The following is a 23,519-nucleotide window of genomic DNA, read 5'->3' as shown; positions in this document are numbered from 1 at the left end:
GACATTGAGCCTCAATCCATATTGGAGGCTGCAGTCCTTGACCCTCTGCAGCAAGCGCTTCAGGTCCTCCTCAGTTTCAGCAAGCAGGGTTGTATCATCTGCATAATGCAGATTGTTGATAGATTTTCCACTAATCTTGACCCCACATTCCTTCTCATAGAGCCCAGCCTCCTGAATAATCTGTTCTGCATACACGTTGAAAAGGTATGGAGATAGGATGCAACCCTGGCATATGCCCTTCCCAATTTTGAATCATGCAGTGTTTCCTTGCTCTGTTCTGACGACTGCCTCTTGGTCCAAGTATAGGTTTCTCATTAGCACGATCAAGTGTTCTGGGATTCCCATTCTTCTCTGAGTCAGCCACAGTTTGTTATGATCCACATAGTCAAATGCCTTTGCATAGTCAATGAAACCCAAATATACATTCCTCTGGTATTCCCTGCTTTCAGCCAAGATCCATCTAACATCAGCTACAATATCCCTAGTACCACAATTTCATCTCAACCCAGCTTGGACTTCTGCCAGTTCTCTGCTGATGCATTATTCCAGTCGTTTTTGGATAATGTGACAATATAGAAATCACAAATTTTAAAGGAAGATGGGAAAGCAGGGCATTGGAAGAGTTTCTGTTGTGATAGGTGGTATGGAAGGATAAAGGAAAATACCCACGTGTTAACAGGCAGTAGTGATGGTATTGTTTGTATTCACTTAGTCTCTGTATGTTGGCATGTTTTAAAAGTCTGTCATATTTCCTTTCCTCTGTACTCCACCTTATAATCAGCCTGGACTCCTTCCTCTCCCTTAGACAGTGATTCCCATTACTCAGTCTAGTCTGGAGATTATTTTTCTGCTTGTGCCATTAGCTATGGGAACCTGTACATGTGATATCGTGGGCAAATAGGACTGAATGTACCACAGGCATCCAAAGGAACAAGCAGATCCGTCTTGGAAGAAGTGCAGCCCGAGTGCCCCTTTTGAGATGAGGGTGTTGGGATTGCCTCTCACACTTTGGATATGTCATCCAGCAGTGATAGTCCATAAAGAAAGATACGCTGCATAAAGTAAAAAATCAGCAGAAGAGAGGAAAATTGTCAATGAGAATTGTGAAAGAAGGCTTTTTTATGTGAAGTGATACACAATGGCAGCGACATGGACTCAAATATAGTTGTGATTAGGAGGATGGAATATGATGGGACCGTCCTTCATTCTAAGTAGGGCTGCTTTGCCTCAGAGCCAATTCAGTAACCAACAATAAGAATAAGAAATATTGAGATGTCCTGGTGCACCGAACAGGACTTTGGTGAGGTGGGGACAAAGTGGGAAGAGGAGTTTATGTCCTCATTCTTATTATATGATGTTTTCTCTTTCCAAACTCAGGTGACTGTGACAGATGGTGGCACCTCTCCCAAACAGTCAACAATTTGGGTGGTGGTTCAGGTTCTGGATGAAAATGACAACAAACCCCAGTTTCCAGAGAAGGTCTACCAGATCAAGCTGCCAGAGCGAGATCGAAAGAAGAGGGGAGAACCCATTTACAGGGCTTTTGCTTTCGACAGAGATGAAGGCCCCAATGCAGAAATCTCCTACAGCATCGTGGATGGGAATGACGATGGAAAGTTCTTTATTGACCCCAAAACTGGCATGGTTTCTTCCAGAAAGCAATTTACAGCGGGGAGTTATGACATCCTAACGGTAAGATATTCTGAACTTCAAAAGCAATCCTCGAGGGAGGAGCTGATTCCTTATCCATGTGTATCCATTTGAGAAATTAGTCTTTAGAATAAACATATATAGCCACAAATTAAACAGACATCTGGGGGACAAATATTGGTGAGAACTCTGAGCTGTTTCTGTGTGTAGTGTCAGAGTTTCTTTTGGTTGAATCCTGTCTACCAAATTGCCCGTCTACTGGGAATACTACATATTCAACCATGACCCCTGTGACCCTACATACATCCCGTTCAAAGCACAAGCATGAGTCAGCTGAAGGAACAACGGTGTGACATGTTCAATCCTCCTCTTAGCATGTCTTCAAAGAAAATCACTTTTCTTTCCAATGCAGATGACTTTTGTAATCATCAACAATGCAATAGGACATGAATTTAAGTGTCTGAATTATGAGACATAAATCTCAAGCTATGTTTAAAAAACCCACCCCAACCACCAAGTGAAAGGAAAAGAGCATTTCTCAAAGAAAACTAAAAATTACAACAAATATGATCAATGTCTCAAATAAAAACATAAATACTCTTACGTGAGATATCAGAGAGTTCCCCCTGTTGTAGCCACTTTAGACTCACAGTACGTTTGGCAGAGAGGTGAATGGCCATGCCTTCCCCGAGTTCCAATGGTAATCCACAAATAACTCCACACATTGTCCTCAAATTCCTCTACTATATACATTTGTTATTTGTTGTTGTTGTGTACTGTCAACTTGGAACTGGCCCATAGCTGACTGGCAGATTTTCAAAGGCAGTTAATCGCATGGGAGGAGATTGCCCATCCTTCTCCTTCTAGTTCTCAGTTATTTTAAAGGATAATCTGATTCACTTGATTATCTTGCTATTTTCATGGTCAGTGTTTTTACTTCTTTCTCTGTCCAGAAACGTATCCAAAACAGATAGCAGAGGAAAGAAAGTGGTTAAAAACCAAACATAATTGCAGTTTGTGCAATTAGAAGTTATTTTGGACTGCAGGCTGTTGTAGTTATTTCAGACTTGCACCTTGGAACCTAGAGGGCTAGATGGCCTGCCATGGACACAGTGAATACCCCACCGAAGTCTCATTAGGCTAGTGTAGCTTTCCCCCAGTTGATAAGAGTTTGTCTGCTAAGGGTCATAGCTGTCCCTTTTCCCAAAAGGGAAAAAAAATGAGAAATTATTCGCTAAACAAAAGTTTGCCTAGGCCAAGTGTTTATAGTAACTATCCCTACACCTGCATGCGCACACGCGCGCGCACGCACACACCCGTCTGAAGCAGCTCACAGCCTGTGATTAACTCAGGGATACTAAACAGCCAACCTCATCGTCTCATTAGTTTTAGTTCAGTTACTAGTCAGAGCTCCCTGTGAGGCCAGACTGGGATCAGACTTCATTTGAGACCCTGGTCTTGTTTCGTTCCTTCTGCTGTAGCCTGCTTTCTTCACAGCCTCTCTGTCAGTGGACCCACTCAAAATATATTATCTACTCAAATTCCCATCTAAGACTCTGCTCTACAAGAGTCTAACTTAGACGAGCTTTAAAGGTGGGGTACTCCATCCAAACAAGGATGAGGGTTGCAGCCAAAGTGATCATCCATGGACACTTGATAGCACAAAGCCATTCATTGTTACTGAATTTAAAGGCTATACCTACTAGTTGTGTGCATATAAATGTTATTGTTAAAACATGATCTTTGAAAATTGCTTTTGTAAAATTATTATTTAGTTGATTTCTGTCAGCATTTTCTTTTTCGTAAACTTCATCATCCATTTGAGTCCAAGACACCATAGCAATTCACCCTGCCCAGCTCGGGGCTGCCCTTTGACCACAGAGAAGAACAATTGTTAGCACCATCCTCCAGAAACTTATGGCTCCACCAAGAGAGTTCACTTAAGCTCCTTCAGAGTTGGCACAACTGAGGGCTCTCTAAAGTTGTTAGAGCAGCCCCATCCTCCCTTTCCCCTGCCTACACGTGACGCATCAGTATAGTGTTCTTCTAGAATGAAGCAGAGGAAGAAGCTGCTAAATTTAAGCTTACATATACATAGAGACAAAATGCATGCATACAGCCACATTTCTACAAATTGCTCAAGTATCCTTTCACAATGCACTTTATTCCCTTTCCCACCATCACCACTAGGGAGCTCTGGTGGCCTAGTGGAAAGGAGCTGCACTTCAATCCTGAAGCCATGAGTTCAAATCCACCATCTGCTCCACAGGAGAAAGATAGGCAGTTTCTTTCTATGCGATTAAAAGACCTCTGAAAATCTTCCAAAGTGTCAGCTATGAGTTGGTTCTGACTCAACAATACAGAAAAACATCATTACCTACAGAAGGTCCCAGTTCACAGTCTAGTTAGACATCCATGCACATATATCTATAACTGCACTCACAAAGCACTCAGCTCGTAGGTGTGGTGTTTGCTTTCCAGCCTTTCATACCGGCTCACTTTCTGGTGAAGGTGTTGTGGACCTTCCCAAGGCTAAAGTGCTGCTCCCCTATTCAGGACCACATTCACACCAAATCTCCACTCTTTCTCCCTCTGACACTATGAGTATGAGGATGGACCCTTGCCTCACTACTATATGCAGAGCCAGATCCAAACTGCAACAGACGTCAGAGCTCTAAGACATAAAGCTGTTCTTCTGTGTTCTCTCCATGTGTGAGTAGATAAAGGCGGTGGACAACGGGCGCCCACAGAAGTCCTCCACGGCCCGCCTCCACATTGAATGGATTAAGAAACCACCCCCTTCGCCTATACCGCTGAGCTTCGATGAACCGTTTTATAACTTCACAGTCATGGAAAGCGATAGAGTAACAGAGATTGTAGGGGTGGTATCTGTACAACCAGCTAACACCCCTCTGTGGTTTGACATAGTTGGTAAGTTTGAGTCCTCCAGAGCAATAGTGGGCAATGTCATAATTTGCTCTTCGGAGCAACTAGCAAGAACACTAAGGATTAGTGCTAAGATTAAAAGATTTCTAGTGCTGGAATGCAAAATAAGAGCCAGTAAAATGAATAATCGACCTGTGCTTTCGTTCTGACTCTGTAGCTAAGCTGAACAGAAAGTGCTCTCTGGCTGGATTTTCCATAGTATGTTATTTACTGCAATCTTAATGTCTTTCTGTGTGTCATTTAAATTCTATTGTCACACTTGGCTAATCTCATTTCTAAATGTATTGATGGTACTAGACTTGCTGTCTTTCATTTCTCTCTTTTTTCTTCACCTTTTTTCTGCATTCTGTTCTTTTTTTTTATTCTGCTCCCGACTGCCCTGCTTCAAGGTGGCAAGCATGCTCGAGAGATGTTCTATATTCTACAGACAGCTTGTGGGCAGAACTGTTCAACAGAAGGTACCCTTAGTGCAAACACATTTGCTAAAATACAACTATCCAATCTGCCTTTTACGGTTGTTGTGTCTTTTTTTTAAAGCAAATTAAATTACATCTTTCATAACTGCCTGTGACAGGCTGAAGTGCCGCCCACAGATTTCATACATGCCTCTAACAGCTATTGCATTACTCGTATCCGATGACTCCTTTGTTTGAGGTTTGATGGGATTTGGAGTTTTGGGGGTTTGTTTTTATTTTTTTTTTAACCTTTTTTCCTTTGCATTTGAGATATGTGGGCTTTTCACAGTTTTATATATATAAATAATTTTTTTGATCCCTTTGTAGGATGGGTCCTTTAAGTGGGCCTTTTCCACTTGAAAATAGATGGAAATGTATTTTGATCCCCAACCTACCCCTGTTTTGCAGCATTAGTGCATTCATGTATACCAGAGCTCCACCAGGAGAGTCCCCTGGCTTCTGGCCACAGAGGAAGGGCAGGAAATGGAACCGAGATATATTGCCAGTGAGCTTCCCTTATGAGCTGATAGGGAAAGCAGATGTAAGCAGACAGGATAGGTCCTGTGAGCCAACCTTCAAATTCCTTGAAAGCGAGCAAACCAGCCTGGCTGGCTGGAAAAGGAGGGCTTGAAGAGCTCGGCTGCCCTCGACAAGCGGGCAGAGAGAGGCGGGGGAGAGGAAATGAGAAGGCCAGGAAACCAAGCGGGCCGTTGCTAAATGAGAGATGGGGAGCATGTGTGCCAGCCCGGATGTGACACGGAGCTGAGCCTGACTTCCCACGGCTCTCCACGGGAGGCAGGGACCCAGGAGAGGCCTGGTCTGGAGGAATCATTTCCTCCCACATATCACTGCCTTAACGGGATGCACAGGAACCTGCCTCTCGTCCCAGGAAAGGCAAGAGTCTGGGCAAAACATTAAGGATGTTCCACATCTGGTTTTAGGCGGCACAGCAAACGAATGACTCAATCCAGCCCCACTTAGGGGGCTTCAAACCGGTTCATTCAGGTTCAACTCTCAGCTGAGAACTTAACATTTCCACCCTAGATACACAGGATCAAAACCTACGTGGTAATAGGATTCCCAGGTGATTCTTATAGAGTCCCTGTTGATTCTCATAGGTACTTGAGTGATTTTAGGGATAGATAAGTCACCTGGGGATCTTATTAAAACAGTAGATTCTGATTTGCGTAAATCTGGGGTGGAAATGAAAACTCTAAGCAGGGTGTCAGTCACCCTTGAATAAACAGATTCCATAGAATCAATTCTGCTCCTTGGAGAGCTCTCTGAATTCCCAAAAGGAAAGGGATTGTTCGCTCATTTTTCATCTTCCAGAGTGTTGGTAAAATTTTACCTACCTTGCATTTATCATACAGTTTCTCCTGCGAAGCTTCAATTCCTTGTTCGAGGACACTTGACATGCTTAAATTAAAGTAAACCTAATTAAAGCTCTTCTGATTCATGGAAGTTGCCCCTGTTTATCTTCTCAGTGATTTCAGTTCATTAAGATATCATTAACTGCAGCTTCATCCTTCTTGGTGCAACAAAGTCATCATCTGGTTGTCCACTTCACCACCTGTGGCTGGTCTTTATACTATTCCCAAGTGAAGGCTGTGAAAGATGCTCTTAGTTTCAGTGTGTGTCCCTGGTTCTGGGCATCCAGGGACATGTGCTGTATTGATTTCTTTTAAATACCACAAGCAAGAGCACCGTGGAAATCTATTAGGCAACAGGGTGGCTGTCCTGCTGTCTGTGAGCCTGAGGAAAATTTGGCCCCTCTCCTCAGCCACTGGTTTATGTCCCCCTCACCTGGCCCTCCAGTTTGTGAACACCTCTGCCTACTGGCAGCACTGTTTCTGGCACTGGCACTGGGCATCCAGCTTCCCAACCCTACAGCACACCTCATCTCCCACCTCTTCCCCAGTCTGTTCACACTTACCCTCCACTTTAAAAACCCTCTAAGTTCTCAGTTCTCTGATGCTCAGGCCACCAGCCTCCTGCCTCCTATTATCTAGGACAATTTTGCAACTCTTTAGCATTCCTTCCTGCATCTTCATGATTATGTGTAGCAAGCATGCCTGAGAATGCTGCCTGGCACCTCACTTGCACAAGTTTCTTCATATCTCCATTCATAACCACTAAGGTCAAGACCCATTTCACCTCATCCCTTCCTCCTGTCAATGCCTCTATTCCCGTCTACCCAAGGCGAGTGACATAAGCATGCTGACTGATGGAAGTGCCACATACAGCCAGTTTGTTAACCCTGCTGGAATCTATCCAAAGTTCGGGTGGTATTCCAATGTATTCACAGTCATAACAGCCAGTGAGTGGGGACACCACTGTTCTAAGAAGATACAGGAACATTCCTTGGAAAGAGTCTTTTTGAGCTGATCCAAATAGAGATCCAGAAACTATTATCGAGAACATGGCATCTGCTTTCTCCTGTATCTTTGTTTTTCTAAATGTTACACTCTTCTTTTAGAATACTTCAGATTCAGTGCACCAAGTAGTTCTTTTCATGAAGACCTACAAGGCTGTCCCTGACCCTCTTTGCTTCCATTACATAGATTTCACTGTCAATCTTGTAAAATCTCTGAGCTCCTCATACAAACTGAACTTACTGGGCCAGATGCCCAAACCAAATGTGATTTTCTTTTCATCTCCTCCTCCAGCCAACAGCATCTTAGACTCTTGCTCTTTGTTTCACCACAGAAGCACATCTTTTCCCTCATGCTGGTTGAGTTTAGTATAATTATGGCTGCTCGTCTACCAGTCTTCCTATTGATAATCCTTTCTTCCTATTGAAAATCTTTTCATTCTTCTGGCAACATCCTTCCTTTTCTCTTAATACCTATTTTTGGGGCTTGGGAGTTTTAAAATCATATGAAGATGTTTTATTTTCTCTTTAAATATCTCTTACTTATCTATCCTTGGCCATTGAATTTCTCATATCTTCCTACCTACTTAACCAAGCACTTTCCCAGGCCAAGTTAACACATGAAAAGGAGAGGGAATAGCCTGTAGTTTAAGAAGATTATCCACAGACTGTATTTGAATGCTAAGAATAGATTTGGGCATATAATTTCAGCCTGGAACGAAAATGAGCTCTCACATTTGCTTATAAGTCTTGCCTTGGTAAATGCTCTAATGAATCTTCCAAGAGAGAAGATTCTGTTCTATTTTAGGCCTGCTACATCAGATGCCTACACTGAGTAGGTGTAGTGCCGAGACCGCGGCATCCTAGCCCAGTGCTTACCGCTTACACATGCTATATCTAATATGTTCTCATTAAGTAGGCAGAAATAGAATTTCAGCATGCTTTCCCCCTGAGAGTTTTGTCTTCTCATTTCCATATTTCCAAATCTACGAAATTCTAGTTTTAACTGTCATCTTTTCCTCCTCTAATGAAAGGAATACACAACTGCGTTATGAGCAAGTTTGTTCTCAAGTCTGGACACCTGCCCCAAGACACTTTCTTGGGCCTCCACTGAGACTACTACTTACCATACGTAGAGTCTCCTTAGCTTCCAGAAACAGAAGCCCTACTTGTAACCCAGTTAAGAAAGCTGTAATTAAAAGGAAACAGAATAAAGTTCAGCTGTTCCGTGTTTAGACAGCCCAGTGCACAGCATGTTCCTTCACCGTGTTAAGTGGGAAAGAAAATGAAGGGAACAAAAATAACCCAGAATCCTTTGTGGCTTCATCACATAGCTTCACACTTCTCAGGAGACCATAATTTCAACTCAGCAGCTCCTTGATTTACATACTTTCTAATGTATGAGCAATCTGGTTCACAGTTCAGTCTCTGTATCTTTATTCTGATAGCAAATATTTGTATTGTAAAGGCTACCATTCTATTACACACTTCAAATAATTCCTTTTTTACTCTCAGTTTGTCAGGGGAGGGTACTGCCACCCCCTTTTAACATTACCCTGACTTAGACAAGAAAGACAGCATTCCTTGTGGATAGAAAACGCTTAAAGCTTGTTTATTTGCTTCACAGAAAGACATAGAAGGAGAAAGGCTGTTCTTTGAAAATAATTCTCTGATGTTGAGTTCCAAGCACATAAATCCAACTCTACCTTGATACCTTTCCTCCTGTGTTGCCAATTCAGAAAGGCCACTTCCACCCTGAGTTTGATCCTCTGGCTTTGTGTTGCTCTGTTTCATAAAATCATGCTTGTCCTTCTTCTGCTTTGTCTGCAACACAACCTTCCCTTATTCAGGGCTGGTTTATAGCCTTGGACAGTAGCTCTGGTCAGAAATGAGCCAACAGTACTGAGTTTGTGAGGGAGTTTGTGTTTATTTCTTTCTTTGATAATGTTATTGTGGGTAGCCAGTGGGTCACCACCAATTCATGATGACTTTATATGTAACAGCCCAGAACATTTCGCAGTCCTCTGCCATCTTTATGATAATCTATTTGAGTTTATTATTGTAGCTACTGTATCGCTCTACCTCGTTGAGGGTTTCCCCCATTTTTGCTAATTCTCTGCTTTACCAACACTCATCTTCTCTTTTAGGGACTGATCTTTCTTGATGACGTGTCTCAAGTAATCAAGTCACATTCTCACCATCTTCACATCTAAGGAGCCTTCTGCTCGTATTTCTTCTTAGACTGACATGATCTTCTTGCAGCCCACAGTGTATTCAATATTTTCCATCAACTCGATGATTCACATTCAGCTGAATACTCATCACACCAGCAGTGACCGTGTTCTCTGACTCAAGTTTGGTATCTCTGGGTCTTTCCCACCAATATAGCCATATTTCTTTATCCCTGATGCTTTCCTGCACCTCTTGAGATCGCTCCATCCTTGTGCTATTTCTAAACAGCTACTCCTCCTCTATCAGAGAGATTCTTGCTCAAAAGTAATGTTAACTGATGCTGAGCACGTTATTTCTCTTACTTGGTATTGTCTCCGATTTGATCTCAAACATGCCTCACTTCTCTCTGTAGCAATGATACAGCCCAGAGGAGCATGCCTAAAGGACTTTTACGCACCTAATAAAATCTAAACAATTCATATATTGATCACTTTAAAAATTAATTTGAAGCTAAATTTAGAAGAGATTTTTCTCCTGACCTCTACCTCGTCTCACCTGCCTTTGATATAAATATTCTTCTAAGCCTCTTGGTGTGCTTGCTTCACTACAAGACAAAAATTTATTCATGATTGGAGGTGTAACTGGTGTTAACATTTTTCTGGTATACACCAAATGTGAATGAACGAACAGCTTGGTGTACGATTCCCTGAATTCATTGAAATCCCACAGCCCAGTGTTTTGGAAGCTTCTCCTGTAGCACTCCACCCCCCTCCCCTTGGTGATGACTAGATTTGATATTTTTAAAATTACACACTGGGTGGAATGGAATCATATGCTAGAGGCGGGTCCCAGGAGCCTGCCTACAGGAGGAGCAATGTGATTTTCACCCTCAGATCTTTTTAAGAGGAGTAGTGGTGCTTTCCCCCCTTTCTTTAAAGAAAAATTCAACAGCACCATATGCCCAGCACCCTGCTGCCTGGCACATTAAAGTTGCTTCTGGCTAAAAGGAATTTCATTCAAGTCCCCTTTTTAAAGTTTTTCAGGACATGCCTACTTGCTCTGCTTGACTTTAGAATCCCATAACGTCCAGAGTGCCTTTCTGCTCTTTGTTGACTCTCTTATCGCCCGTCCTGACCAGAAATGGTCAGAGAAGTGTCCCAGACGTGAATGATCTGTTATGTGGGCTGTTCACAACCTCGCTTTAACCATCTCTGCCACGCACCCCTGCAGCAACGCTCAGGCTGTGACTCTTCCAACCCCCCACTTTGTTGAGACTCAGGCCAGCTCGGCAGTATCCCCCCTCCTCCCCACCTTTTGTTCAGCCCAATGCTGCTGCACCGAACACACTTTGGCTTTGCATGTTCTATTACTGGCTCTGAGGAAGCACATTGGGTTTAAAGGGGATGCTGCTAGTTAGTGCACATGGACTCCATGGGGTTGATACCTTCACCCTCCCCAGATGAATTGAACCTGGTCTCCTCTGAATAAGAGAAATGAGAGCTGGGGGAGAGATATGGAGTCATCTATGAAACAGGATGCTTAAGTGATAGGTGATTACAGTGCCTGAGGGTTGATGGTAAACTGCTGGCTGACAGTCTACGTCCCTTGTCAGAAATGCATTTCAAAATGTAGTAAAGATTCTAGCAACTGCAGTGTCATGAACTCTTGGTTTAACTAGAAACAACCCAACTCATCGCCCTTGAGATGGAACACACAGCCAGTCAGCTGTGAGATTGTAAACCTTATGGGAGCTTGCCTTTCGTTGTCCACAAAGCCTCTACCAGAGAGGTGGGGCTTTGGGATTTTGGACTGTGGCCACAGAGCCCCCTAACTAGGACCAAGTACCCTGGAGAGGAGTAGCAGAGACAACTAACCAGGCAGTAGACAGATGTTATAAAGCTTCTCTTTCGTCTGTTTTTCTTTCTCTCTTCTCCACCCTTTTAGAAGAATCTAATCCAAACTACTTGAAGCATTAAAAGAACACAGAATACACACACAGAAAGGAGAATACACTTGCAGAATGTATAAGACTGTAAAAAATGACAACCATAAAAAGTAATCCTAAGTGATACATTCTTTGAAAAATGACCAGAAAGAAAGCATACAGCCTGTGTGCCATGTATTAAAAAAAAAAGAGTAAATTTTATGCCACCAAGTACATCAAATGATGTATATTTCTATCTAGGGCCTTGAAAGTAAGCAATGAGACTGACTGCTCCATTCAAACAATAACTTAAACTGGAAGTGTGTAGTCTGTAAATTTCACTTTCCTTAATATTTAAGTAATAGCAAACTAAAGTTGTATCATTTCTACTTGGTATGTACCAAGAAATATTCACATTCTAAAATAATTTTGGATATATGACTCCTTTCCTCCCTGCACCTCCAAAATCTACTTGGATATTTTTTTAAAAAATTAAACATCATATTTAAGAAACAGCCTAAAGGTCTTTCTAAATGTGTTTGAATTCCCATCAGAAGCAGCTAGAGAATTTTCGAGGTTCTCTTTCTTTCACACAAGACATGTGTATGTATCCTTCCTTTGAAGGGTTCTATGGCAGAGTGGGACTTGTTTTGCATATTGTACCACATAATCATATATGATTTTTCTTTGTTTATTAGAGTGGTTGTTTGAGACACTAGAAGTAGCCCTACATTTTATTCTCTGTGGTTATAAATGTAAACATTCACTTTGAAAGAGAAATGTTAAGTTAAGGGGGCTTCCTTTTTCAGCTGATATCTCCTCTCCTTTCTCTTTATTCTATCCTTTAAAAGACTTTTTGGAGTTAATATTTAGTGCTCCTTAGGAAATCAATTAGTGATTTTAATTGGAAGTTTCTTTTTAGATGAATTTTTTTAAAAAGCATATAATCTCCAAGCAGTTTTCAGGTATCCTCATATCTCTATAACTTTAATTAAATGTCAAGGACAATTATGTTCTCTTTAGCAATTAAATAATCTTAAGTGTATATGATAGCTGCAAAGCAATAAGTATTTGAAATAGATATTGCCAATTTTGTATTTTTGGAAGTAAATTATATTTTTTTAATCTTAAGTCACAATACATCAAATTCTAGTAATTCAGGTAAAAGTCTCCTTTCACTTAGCTCATCTGCCAATTTATATTTATAATATCATAGAAATATGTTGTTCATTGATCAGTAAAATGAAATACAGAATGTAAGAGAAGCCAAAGTTTCTTTTCCAAAATAAAATTCAATAAATACACTACCCCATGCATAGTTAAATGAAATTACTATTGAAGAGAAAAATCAATTGACACAATGAAATTTCAGACAAAAACAAATAGAGCTTGGAAATCATTCCATCATTTATGTCATTATATTCTCTATATCATTTTAAAAAAAAACAACCTTTGCATCTTTCACTCACTCTGGAACCAAAATTAGCCATGATGGAGAGAACCAACAATGACCTCAACAATGCCATACATGTGTCATTTGAATCGTATGACTATGATTTATACTTGGCCTGGGGGAGGTGAAGTGAAGTTTACTTAACTTTTTCATAAATTGTTTCATAAGCTATGTTGTATAAACCAATGTTTCCCACCCCCCAATTTTTTCCAGATTGGACTTTCTAAGTCTTTCATAAACATTCTCATTTTTAGCAAAATAATTATTCACACTATTTTCTAGCAGAAAAATAATCCACATATATGTGTATATTTCTACGAGTATTTTCATTTTCAAATATTGAAACTGTCTTATGAATATTTTGTCTTTTAAAATATTTGTAATTGCATTTCTGACGAAATTAAGGGATTCTGAACTCTACAAACCAATTGCTTACCATCAATCCTAGAACAGATTTGAGAATATCTGCTTATTTTTCTTAACATTGATTGAACTACTTGTTTACTTCTAATATAATCTACTTTGAAAAAGCGAAAGAATGTACAAACTTGTAGTATAGAAGTCACAGGGTTTGGAGGGCTTCAGCTTTGTAAATATTTTATGGAGTCAGTTTATGCTTCACTACTCTAACATTACTGCTGAGGTTTTTTATTGCAATACATTCCCCTTTTTGTAACATTTGTTATGCATTGTAGAGGCTGTGTTTTGAAATATGAATTAAGCTAGAAATAAAATGGCCCCATTTAAGAAGTACAAAATTGAGCTATACAGTTGCCTGTCAAAAAATTGTTCTGTATATGAGCTCCCTTTAAAGATACATATTTTTAGTGCAAGAACTAATGTCTAAGATTTGCTAATTTGATGTTGTTTTTGTGACATTATCAGGGGGGAATTTTGACAGCTCTTTTGACGCAGAGAAGGGTGTTGGGACAATTGTGATTGCAAAGCCTTTGGATGCAGAGCAGAGGTCCGTCTACAACATGAGCGTGGAAGTCACCGATGGGACAAATGTCGCTGTCACCCAGGTAAGCTGCAAATAGCTGCATAACAGCAGTGCTGAAAGGCTTGACAAAGTTAGAAGTGCAGGTGATTAAAAAATATGTTGACGTAGATTTTGTTCTGTATCCTTTCACTACATTTTTAAGAATTGTAAAATGTATGTTGTTTTTGTCAAGTGCTGTTGAGTTGAGTATGATGTGTAATGGCTCTATGAACAGCCAACCTAAACCCTTATCCTGTGCCATCTTCATCATCGCTAACACACCTGAACCCATTGCTGCTGTCACTGTGTTAGTCCATCTAGTTGTGGGTCTTTCTCTCATTCATTATTCTTCTACTTTACCAAGCATGATGTCACTTTCCAAGGAATGGCCTCTCCTAGAAACATGCCCAAAGTATGTGAGATGAAGCTTATCATCTTTGTTTCCAAGGAAGCTTATCATCTTTGTTTCCAAGGAGCACTCTGGCTTCTCCAAGACATACCTGTTTGGTTTTTTTGTAGCCCACGGGATATTCAGCACTCTTCTCCAACACCACAGCTCAAAGACACCAATTCTGCTCCTGTCATCCATATTCTTTGTACAGATTTCAGATACATAGCAAGTGATAGAAAAGACTATGAGTTGAATCAGGCTCACCTTAGTCTTTAGAATGACATCATTACTCTTCAGGACTTTGGCTAGGTCTTTGACAGCAGACAGTAAGATGTATACAAAGTAGTAAATTATGTCTATGAATATTTAATACTTTTTTAAAAAATAATCTAAAGGACACCTAGCACAAGAATTCTATCAGAACATTTTTTAAATCGTAGAAAATTGAAACAAAACATTGACTCAGTTCTAACTCACAGCAACCCTGTAGGACAGAGAAGAACTGTACCTTAGAGTTCCCAAGGCTGTGGATAGAGAAGATAGCCTCTTTCTCTGGAGGCACAACTAGTGGGTTCTAATCTTTCATTTTTTTAATCTACAATCTTACCACTCCACCACCAGAGCCCCTCACTTGCTATCATAAAACTAGACGAAGCCTGTTGCCAGTTACAATTCAGAGTAATTCATAGAGGTCAGTTACAACCTGTAGTGATTGCATGGTAATGATTAGAACTGCTCTACATCGTTTCTGAGACTAATCTTTATAGACGAGCTGGCTCCTGTATCGTTCTCCCTCCAATCAGCTGATACATTCAAATGCCAGCTGAAAGGTGGCAGAGGACTTTAGTCACTGTGCCACCAAGCATCTCCGTGAAAGTTACAACTAGAGAATACCTAAGGATTCAAAATCTTTTTATAAATCTAAATGAGCTAAATAATATACGCAAGAGCGCATATCTGATTAATAAAGAGCAAGGATTGTGATGCAGGTATCCTGACTCCCATTTCTCACTCCAGCGGGTCCGGTCCTTATCCTGGATCCTGGCTGTTCCTAGGGTGCTGGGGGAGAAGGTGGTTAAAAGTACTGAAGTCTGGGCTCCACTCTAAGACAAACAGTGTGATGCTAACAGGAAGCCACTCTTTATATCTTCTAGAAAAGTGCTTAAGAGAAGACATTGAGATCAAGAAGGAGGGGGCAAAGTCTTGGATTTTCATATTATCTTCCTAAGTGAGACCCAAAACATTAAATATCACCGTAGGGCAGGAAAGAAACATGTTGGCCATTTATGGCAGAGGCGAGGCACACACATATCTTTTGTCACTCTGTCCTCCTCTTCAGATCTCCCTCCCCAGGACCCAAGAAGGCACCTACCATGGTCCTTTCTCCTGCTGAGCTCTTGATTGACCTCAGAGCTGTTCTCAGCACAGAGCTTCAGGTCATAAACAGGAGCTTTTCACTGACTGTAAACCAAGCAAGTCTGATTCATGTAAAATCTAGCACAAGCTTTGTGACTATTTAGCTAATCCAGCCATCTGTCAGCCTGTGGTGTCTTGAGGAGAAGAGGGGAGCAGAACTTTCCAGATTGCACCAACTGACACTTTCAGAGAGAGTGGCATCAGAAGGACTGCCTATACAATTTTTGTATATTTTCAGTTGTAACAACAACAACAACAACATTTTACATGTAATGTACCAACAAGGCTAACACACTATACTGGTTTACTTTTTGTACCTTCCAGTGCTCTCTGGCAAGAGCTATCCTTGTTACCCAGTTACAGTGATATTTCAAATCACTGTTTTTTGTCTGTACTATACAAACACTTGCTGTCATTTTCATTGATTATTTTGGGCATGTTGCAAGGAGGGACTGGTCCTTGGAGAGGGACATCATGTTTGGCAGAGTGGGGGGGCGGCGAAGGAGAGGAAGCACTTTGATGAGATGGATCAATTCTGTGACTAGAGAGGTAGGAATAAGTGCATTTGAGATGGCTAGGTTGGCACAGGATAGAAGAGCGTATAGAGCTCTTGTACATAGGGTCGCTATGAGTCACAAGCAACTCGATGGCACATAACAACAACAACAATTGCTGAGTTTTGTTAAATTTCCAAGTGTCTTTGCTACAGTATCATGTAATCACTATTTATGTCAATAAATGTTTTTGAGACTAAAGTAGTAATTGAAAGAAAAAGAGAAAGCAGTTTTTAAAACTTTCCCTGATAATGTAATTAATAGTGTTATTCAATCTAGAATAATTTTATACAACAATTTGTTGTTAGTTTTTATATAATCGAGGGAGTTCTGGTAGCTTAGTGTAGAGAGACTTTGGCTATAAACCCAAAGGTATATGGTTCCAATCCACCTGATACTCTGAGAGAGAATTATGGGTAATCTCACTGCAGTTCATTTACATGTTCTAAAAACCTGCTAGAGGACCAACTATGAGTTGGTTCCAACTTGATGCTGATGAGCTTGTGGTGATTTATGTAACCGGAGAACTATTATATTAAAACATTCACAAATGCATTTCTTATGCATTACTATAAGACATGACTGAAAGATAAAAACCACTACTAAGGACCGTGTGATCTTGTACAGAGGAAGTTCAATGAGGAGAGGTGAGAACAGGAATTACTGCACTAGATGGTACCAACCACGGTTACATCGCTGTCTGGCTGTCTGGCTGTCTCATGGGTCACTGTTAAGCTGAAAACTCTTCCATCAGTGTTCCAAATATGAACAGGGTTGCTCAACCTGGACACATTTCAGTGGAGTTTCTGAACTGTAGCAAGAAAGAAAATCCTGGTGGTCTACTTCCAAAGCTTAGCTGGTAAAAACCTTATGAATCCAAACAGGGCAGTATCTTGCTCACCTGCTCTGGTCAAGCCATCAAGAGGAGTTATCAACCTCTAAAAGAAAGATGTCTGATCATATAGAGGCCAGCAAGGGCCAGGGAACTCCACAACAAGAGGGCTCAGCATGAAAGCAGAAGCATGGGCTCAAACATGCTGAAAACTATAAAATCATGCATTTTTAAAAAGCCCAAAAACATTAGAATGAACCAGCGTTAGACAATGTTTGTTCTTTTGTAAATAAGATCACCATGAATCAAAGTCAACTTGGTGACAAGTGTCTATCTATTGAACTACTTAGTTTTGAAAATGAAAAGAAAGAGGATTCTTCCATGTGTTTGTCTATGCAGCTGCCTCTTCATTGGAAGCTGTTCCAGAAATAGGAGAGTCTTTGCTTAGAGTCTAGAATCATAAAGCATAGACTTTGCAGGAAATAGGCTTCCCTCTTGCACAACGATTTCATGTTTCATCTGAGTAGGCTGGAGCCCAGAAGGGGAATGATGTGCACACACTGAGACTGTCAGTGTGTGATAGTTCCTCACCTGCCAGCCAGGGTCCTTCCCCGTCCACCCCCCGGGGACTGGGTGACCATACAGCTCTGCCCGCTGCACTGGCGTAATTGTTAATAATACCCATTCATCTCCAGATGAGCTGATGTTGGGGCAATAGACTCTGCTGAAACTATAAATGTTTTATGGAATTTTCAAGATGAAAATATAGACACATGATTGAAAGTCTGTGGGAACCACACAGTTGAAAAGCATGCTCTGAAGACAAACACAAAATACCCACCTGCAGTATTGCTATGTATTTAACACAAAATCACTATAAATAGGGGTTTTTAATTAACCATGCTTAGTATATCCAACCATTCCATTTTAGCACCACTTAAAAACACAAGACGTACTTGAGTAAAATATAAATAAATCATAGGATCGTATTTGTTCCCACCATTTTCTCGTGGGCTTTATAGCAGTTTAATTAAATGGTAATTTGGTGTGCTCAGAATGTTATAGATACTTCTTAAATATTTTTAGAATAAATAAAGAGTAGGTCATACATATTCAACAGGTTCTCTGTTGGAGTTCAACAGAGATAGGTAACACTCTATCTTGAAAGCACATGGCTGTTTCTTGTTAAGAAAAATAATTATCAATGAAACTTTCAGAACTTCACTAGGCCAGGTGAGAAGTCAGCTCAACAGTACTGATTCTACAAATATTTCTCAAGTTCATTTCATGTGCTAGGGGGGAGTGTGAAGTTTGGACATTTTAGGGTTTTAGATTCAAGTGACCAAAATGTACCTACTCTTTTGTTGCTAATAAAGGAGCGTGCATCATGAGATTTTAAATGTAACTATAGTAAGAGTTCCATTTTGTTGATTATATTTCAGGAAAATATGCAGCTAGTCTTATCTCCAGAATAATTTGGAAGAAGTTGGAAAGTCTGATAAGTTTGGAAATTCCTTTTGGCAAAGCAGATGTAAAACAAAAACCAAAAGCCATTGCTGTCAAATAAATTCTGACTCACTGGGTCGCTCCGCTGGGTCTCCAACAAGTGCTTCTTAAGACCAATTAAAAACAACCAGCACCTTCAGATTTATTTTAATCCATAACAACCCCCCTCTTCCAGGTTTCTGAGGCTGTGAATCTTTACAGGATACTGCCCATCACCGTCCCACAAAAAGCCTGGTAGATTTGAACCACCAACCTTTTGGTGAGCATTATGTTGCTACTGCTCCTTCTAAGAAGACAAATACAAACTATCAGACTATCTTCCCAAAAACATTTAGTCATTTTGTGTCTCTGAATTGCGACTTCCTCACAAAGTTGGAACTAACAGTGCCCAAAGCACAAACTTAACATGTTATCATCATTACTGCCAGAAAGTGGACATGTTGCTAGGACAGAGTATTTCTTAGAAAGAAATCCCATTCTTGGAAAGGTGGAGAGTCAGCAACAGAGAGGAAGACCTCAATGTGGTGGAATGACATGGTGGCTGCAGCAGTGGGCTCAAGTATATCAGAGATGCTGAGGATGGTACAGGATAAGGACAGGATTCAGGTCTGCTGTTCATAGGGTCACGATGAGTCTTACTCGGCTTGAGGACCCCTAACAAAAACAACAGGGCTCAATACTTCCTTAGCCTCCATCAATGCAGGTCTCTCTTGATGTTTGTCTGGGCTTCTTAAAGAGTAGTGACAGAAGCAATTTTCTGTATTAGTACCATTAGGGTCAAGGGCATTTTTATAAATGGATGTAATTTGAGAGGAGGGCGATAAAGCACTGTGGAACTTCTTTTGTTGTTTCTTGCCATAGAGTCAGAACCCATCAATAGCTGAGGCTCTGGTGGGTTTTCAGAGGCAAGTTTTTTCAGAAGTGGGTTTTCTTTCAGAAACCTCTAAAACCTGCCCCCTTTGGTGAACCTAGGCAATGTAATGATTCTACCATCCACAACTGCCCTACACTCAGTAACAGAATCAAAGTCCTACAGCGCCAAACACGTGCTCCACGTTCTCCTGGGGGCTTTTTACTAATTTGTTCATTTGGAATAAATCATAAAACATGGTGTGGTACAGGCTTCAAATAAGCCGTAAACAACAGAGTGAATTTTATTTCTCAAATGTCAAATAAATCAGAGCCTCAGGGATTCTGCATGAAAACCTTCTTCCCTTTTGTCCTTTCTCCCAACTCTCAAAAGGAACTGTATGTCTCAAAGCTACAATATCTAATGCCAAAAAAAAAAAAATAGGCTTTCCTTTCCTGATTCGCTAGTGTTGAGGACAGAATGTAAGAAGCTCCAACGAGTTTCAAGTTATGAAGATTGATATGCACTAAATTCAAGACCATTACCGCAAGATTGGCAAAAACCTTCTGGCAAGATGGGCAAAAGCCATAACATGAAATTGAGATTTTTCTGATTTTGTTTTTAACTAGGGATTTATGTACTTTATGCAGCAAAGCATGGCACTCGGCAGTGTGGGTTTTCTTATTGATAAACTTCAGTCTTAAGTCCCAACCCGGCCACTCCATAACCCAGTGTTTTGTCTGGGCTTCTTAAAGCGTAGTGACAGAAGCAATTTTCTATATTAGTGTTCTCTGTGCCCTAGTCCCCTGTCTGTACAATGAGGATTCTGATACCAACAACACTGAAAAAATTCACACTTATTGTCAAGTCATACCAGCTTGTATGTGATCCGCCAGCAATTTTCCAAAGCTGTAAATAGCATGGAGAAGCTGGAGAGGCACCACTTTTGTGCTAGGAGCACAACTTCCTACAGACGACACCATCACCATCATTGTTCTTGTAGTTATGTGCCTTAGAATCAGAACTGACTCAGAGCTGACCCTCCAATGGGTTTTTAGACACTATGAATCACACTGGAGGAGACTGACCATATTCCTCCCTCTGAGAAGCTTGTGGATGGGAATCGTGTACCTTTAGGGTAGCAGCACAACTCCTTAACCCACTAGGCCACCAGAGCCCCTCTGCAGAACCATTTGCAAACCAACACATCTGAGCACTTTCTGTGTTCCAAAAATGATCTCACACTTTATAAATTAGTTTACTTATTTGACTCCAACAAGTATTCTGTTTATCAGATAACGTCTTTGCTAGACAGTAGGCTTCCTCACCCTCGAAGGTGTGTATTCATTCCCAAATCCCGTGGAACCTATGGGATTCAGTGCCATAGTCCCTCAGGAGCTGTGCTGCTGTCCAAGGCAGCACCTTGCTGGAGGTTGGAATCCACCAGCAGCTACAGGGGAGAAACATGACCAGTCTCCTCCTGTGTAATTCACAGGTAGGAAAGGTAGAAGGGAGGTCACCTATCAATTGGCTTGATTCAGTGGAAATTTCTTTTCACTTTAATGAATATATTACATTACCTACCAAAATGTTTATCAGTGTTAGGTCTTAGACTAGATTGTCTATTTTATAGTGAGGAGATCAAGTGTAGACTGTTGATGAGACTGGACTTCGCTAAAGTGATTCAAGCCAAATTCTTTCCCCTCAAAATTACATACCATTTTAGGAACTTTCCAGTACATTACTGTATGGACACATGGTTATATGACTCAATTCCATGGGTTGGTATCTTAATCGCAATTTCTTTAGTAAAATGAGCTTAAGACCTCACCCTCCTTCATGGATTGTTGTAAGAATAAAATAAGAAAAGAAGAGAAGATTGTTTGAAATCTATTCACTGCTGGACACATACAAGTTTTATTATTATAGTCTAGCTCCAAATTAGCTGCAAGAGCAATTTCATACCTGATAAGAAAAAAAGTATTATGTATTATGTATGTGGCTTTTATTATTACTAATGAAAGAAGCAGAGATATTAATTTGCAAATAATAATCTGAAAATTATTCAGGGGTTTGTGATATGTGATTTTTGTGACATAGTATGCTTTCCTTTTATCCATAACTCATAAATCAACTCACTTTGATTTATACATATATGAAAACCAGCTTGTATTTGTGTGTTTCACAGCCAAGATTGAGATTTAAAAACTTCTTTTAGCTTATCTATAAAACTATTAAATCTCACAAAGGCAGTTAATTGAGACTGGGCATAAAGCCTATCTGCCTGAAGATTTGCATTCACTGTGTCTGAAGGACTCCATCCCTCAGGTTCACTTTGCCTTCAGCAGCTTGGAATGTTGTCATTTGTTTGGAAATTTCTAAGAAGCCTGCTTTGTTTTAAGATTATTTTCCCTTAAATAATTGGGGAAAACCACATGACTTTTGGTAAAATTGTTCTCTGATTCCCGCCCCCCCCAACCCCACGTGCCATAAGGGACTCCCAAGGGGTACATTCTTTATCAGGGTTGTCTCTCATCTCTTTTCGTGTCGTCTCCCTCTTATCAGGTGAAAAGTGGTTTGACCCAGACATTCCATCTATATTTAGATTAGGGAAATTCTAGAATAAGTATGGATATGCATATGGATAAAATAAGGCAGTAAATCAGCTCTTAAAACATAAGGCTTTCTATTAAAGATCATAATAATAAAATGTCACTATGCAATAGATCTGTGCTTGAAAACTTAGGAGTAAATCAATATTTAAAAAATAGACTCCAATTTTGAAGTCAGCAGGGAGCTTTCTATTGGAAATATTCCTTCAATTCATGTCCCTGAAATTAAAATGATTGGGTCATTTATCTATTTTGTGAATTATAATTTCTGCCTAGCAATGTACATAATATTTGTACATATATATATTACATTTGGAAGCAGGAGTGGCATCCACTTCCTAAATAACATGCCTCTGGAAACTCTATGAACTTTGATAAATGTTATAGAAAGGCTTCAGGTTTTTGTTCATAGGGTCCCTATGAGTTGTGCTCAACTCAAAGGCAATCAACAACAGCAAAACATATGCTACATGTATGTATTTTTCACTTATTTATGTCATTCTGTGCAGAGAGAGACAAAGAGTTAAATAGTTGATTTGGATATGTTCTCTGAAAGGTCAATCCTTGGAAAAAGATATGGTGCTGGGAAAGAGGTGGAGAGTCAGAGAAAGAGAGGGACCCTAAATGAAGTGGATTAAACAGTGTCTGTAACAATGGGCTCGAACATGTTGAAGAATGTGAGGACGGTACAAATTGGGGCCAGATTTAGACCTATCGTTTCTAAGGCTGGTATGAGTCTTAGTCACCTCAAAGGCACCAACAGCAAATGTAACTAACTTCTGTTCATGTTATGTAAATGTCCATGGGAATGCTGTAATGGAATGAATACATGATTGGTTCCTCAAGATCTAGGATCAAGCCTCACCTTGCCAGGGTGACTTTACACAATCCTATAACTTTTCTGATCCTAATTTTTCCCCCCATTGATGAATGGTCAGTAACAGAGTCTAAGAAATTATATTTATAAACGAAAAACAAAGGAAAACTGGCATAATGCAGATCCACAAACGTTTAAGTCCAAAGAACACAAAGGTCATCAGTCCTGAAATCACGACCATAAAATGTTTCCCTTATGATGTTGAAATGTCGGCAGAAGCAGATTAGAATCTCAGTGATTTATGATGGAATTAGGAAGCTCTTGTGGCTTAGTGGTAAGGAGCTGCACTGCAATCCCATGCCGAAAGCATGCAGTTCGAAGCCACCAGAATTCTACGTGGGACAAAGGTGAGAAATCTCCTCCCGTGTGATTAAACTGCCTCTGAAAAACCCCTGGATGGTCAGCTCTGGGTCAGTTCCAGCTCGACAGTATGTTGTTGTTGTTGTTATGTGCCATCGAGTCTTTTCTGACTCATAGTAACCCTATGCACAACAGCCCTAAACCCTGCTCTATCCTGCACCAACC

The 23,519-nt window shown here is 40.4% G+C and overlaps 1 protein-coding gene across 1 annotated transcript in view; it reads left to right on the top strand.

Annotated features, from left to right (window-relative positions):
- FAT3 (FAT atypical cadherin 3) overlaps positions 1-23,519 on the top strand; it is a 779,036-nt gene that overhangs the window by 590,490 nt on the left and 165,027 nt on the right. The window contains exons 4-6 of the mRNA XM_006897182.1: positions 1,378-1,692; positions 4,371-4,581; positions 13,860-13,999. Coding sequence (XP_006897244.1) covers positions 1,378-1,692; positions 4,371-4,581; positions 13,860-13,999 — 666 coding nt within the window. The remainder of the gene's footprint in view (positions 1-1,377; positions 1,693-4,370; positions 4,582-13,859; positions 14,000-23,519) is intronic.

Source organism: Elephantulus edwardii, unplaced genomic scaffold (assembly GCF_000299155.1).
Source record: "Elephantulus edwardii isolate Elephantulus edwardi_28Jun2011 unplaced genomic scaffold, EleEdw1.0 scaffold00203, whole genome shotgun sequence".
Classification (NCBI taxonomy): domain Eukaryota; kingdom Metazoa; phylum Chordata; class Mammalia; order Macroscelidea; family Macroscelididae; genus Elephantulus; species Elephantulus edwardii.
This window is presented reverse-complemented; position numbering and strand designations above follow the sequence as displayed.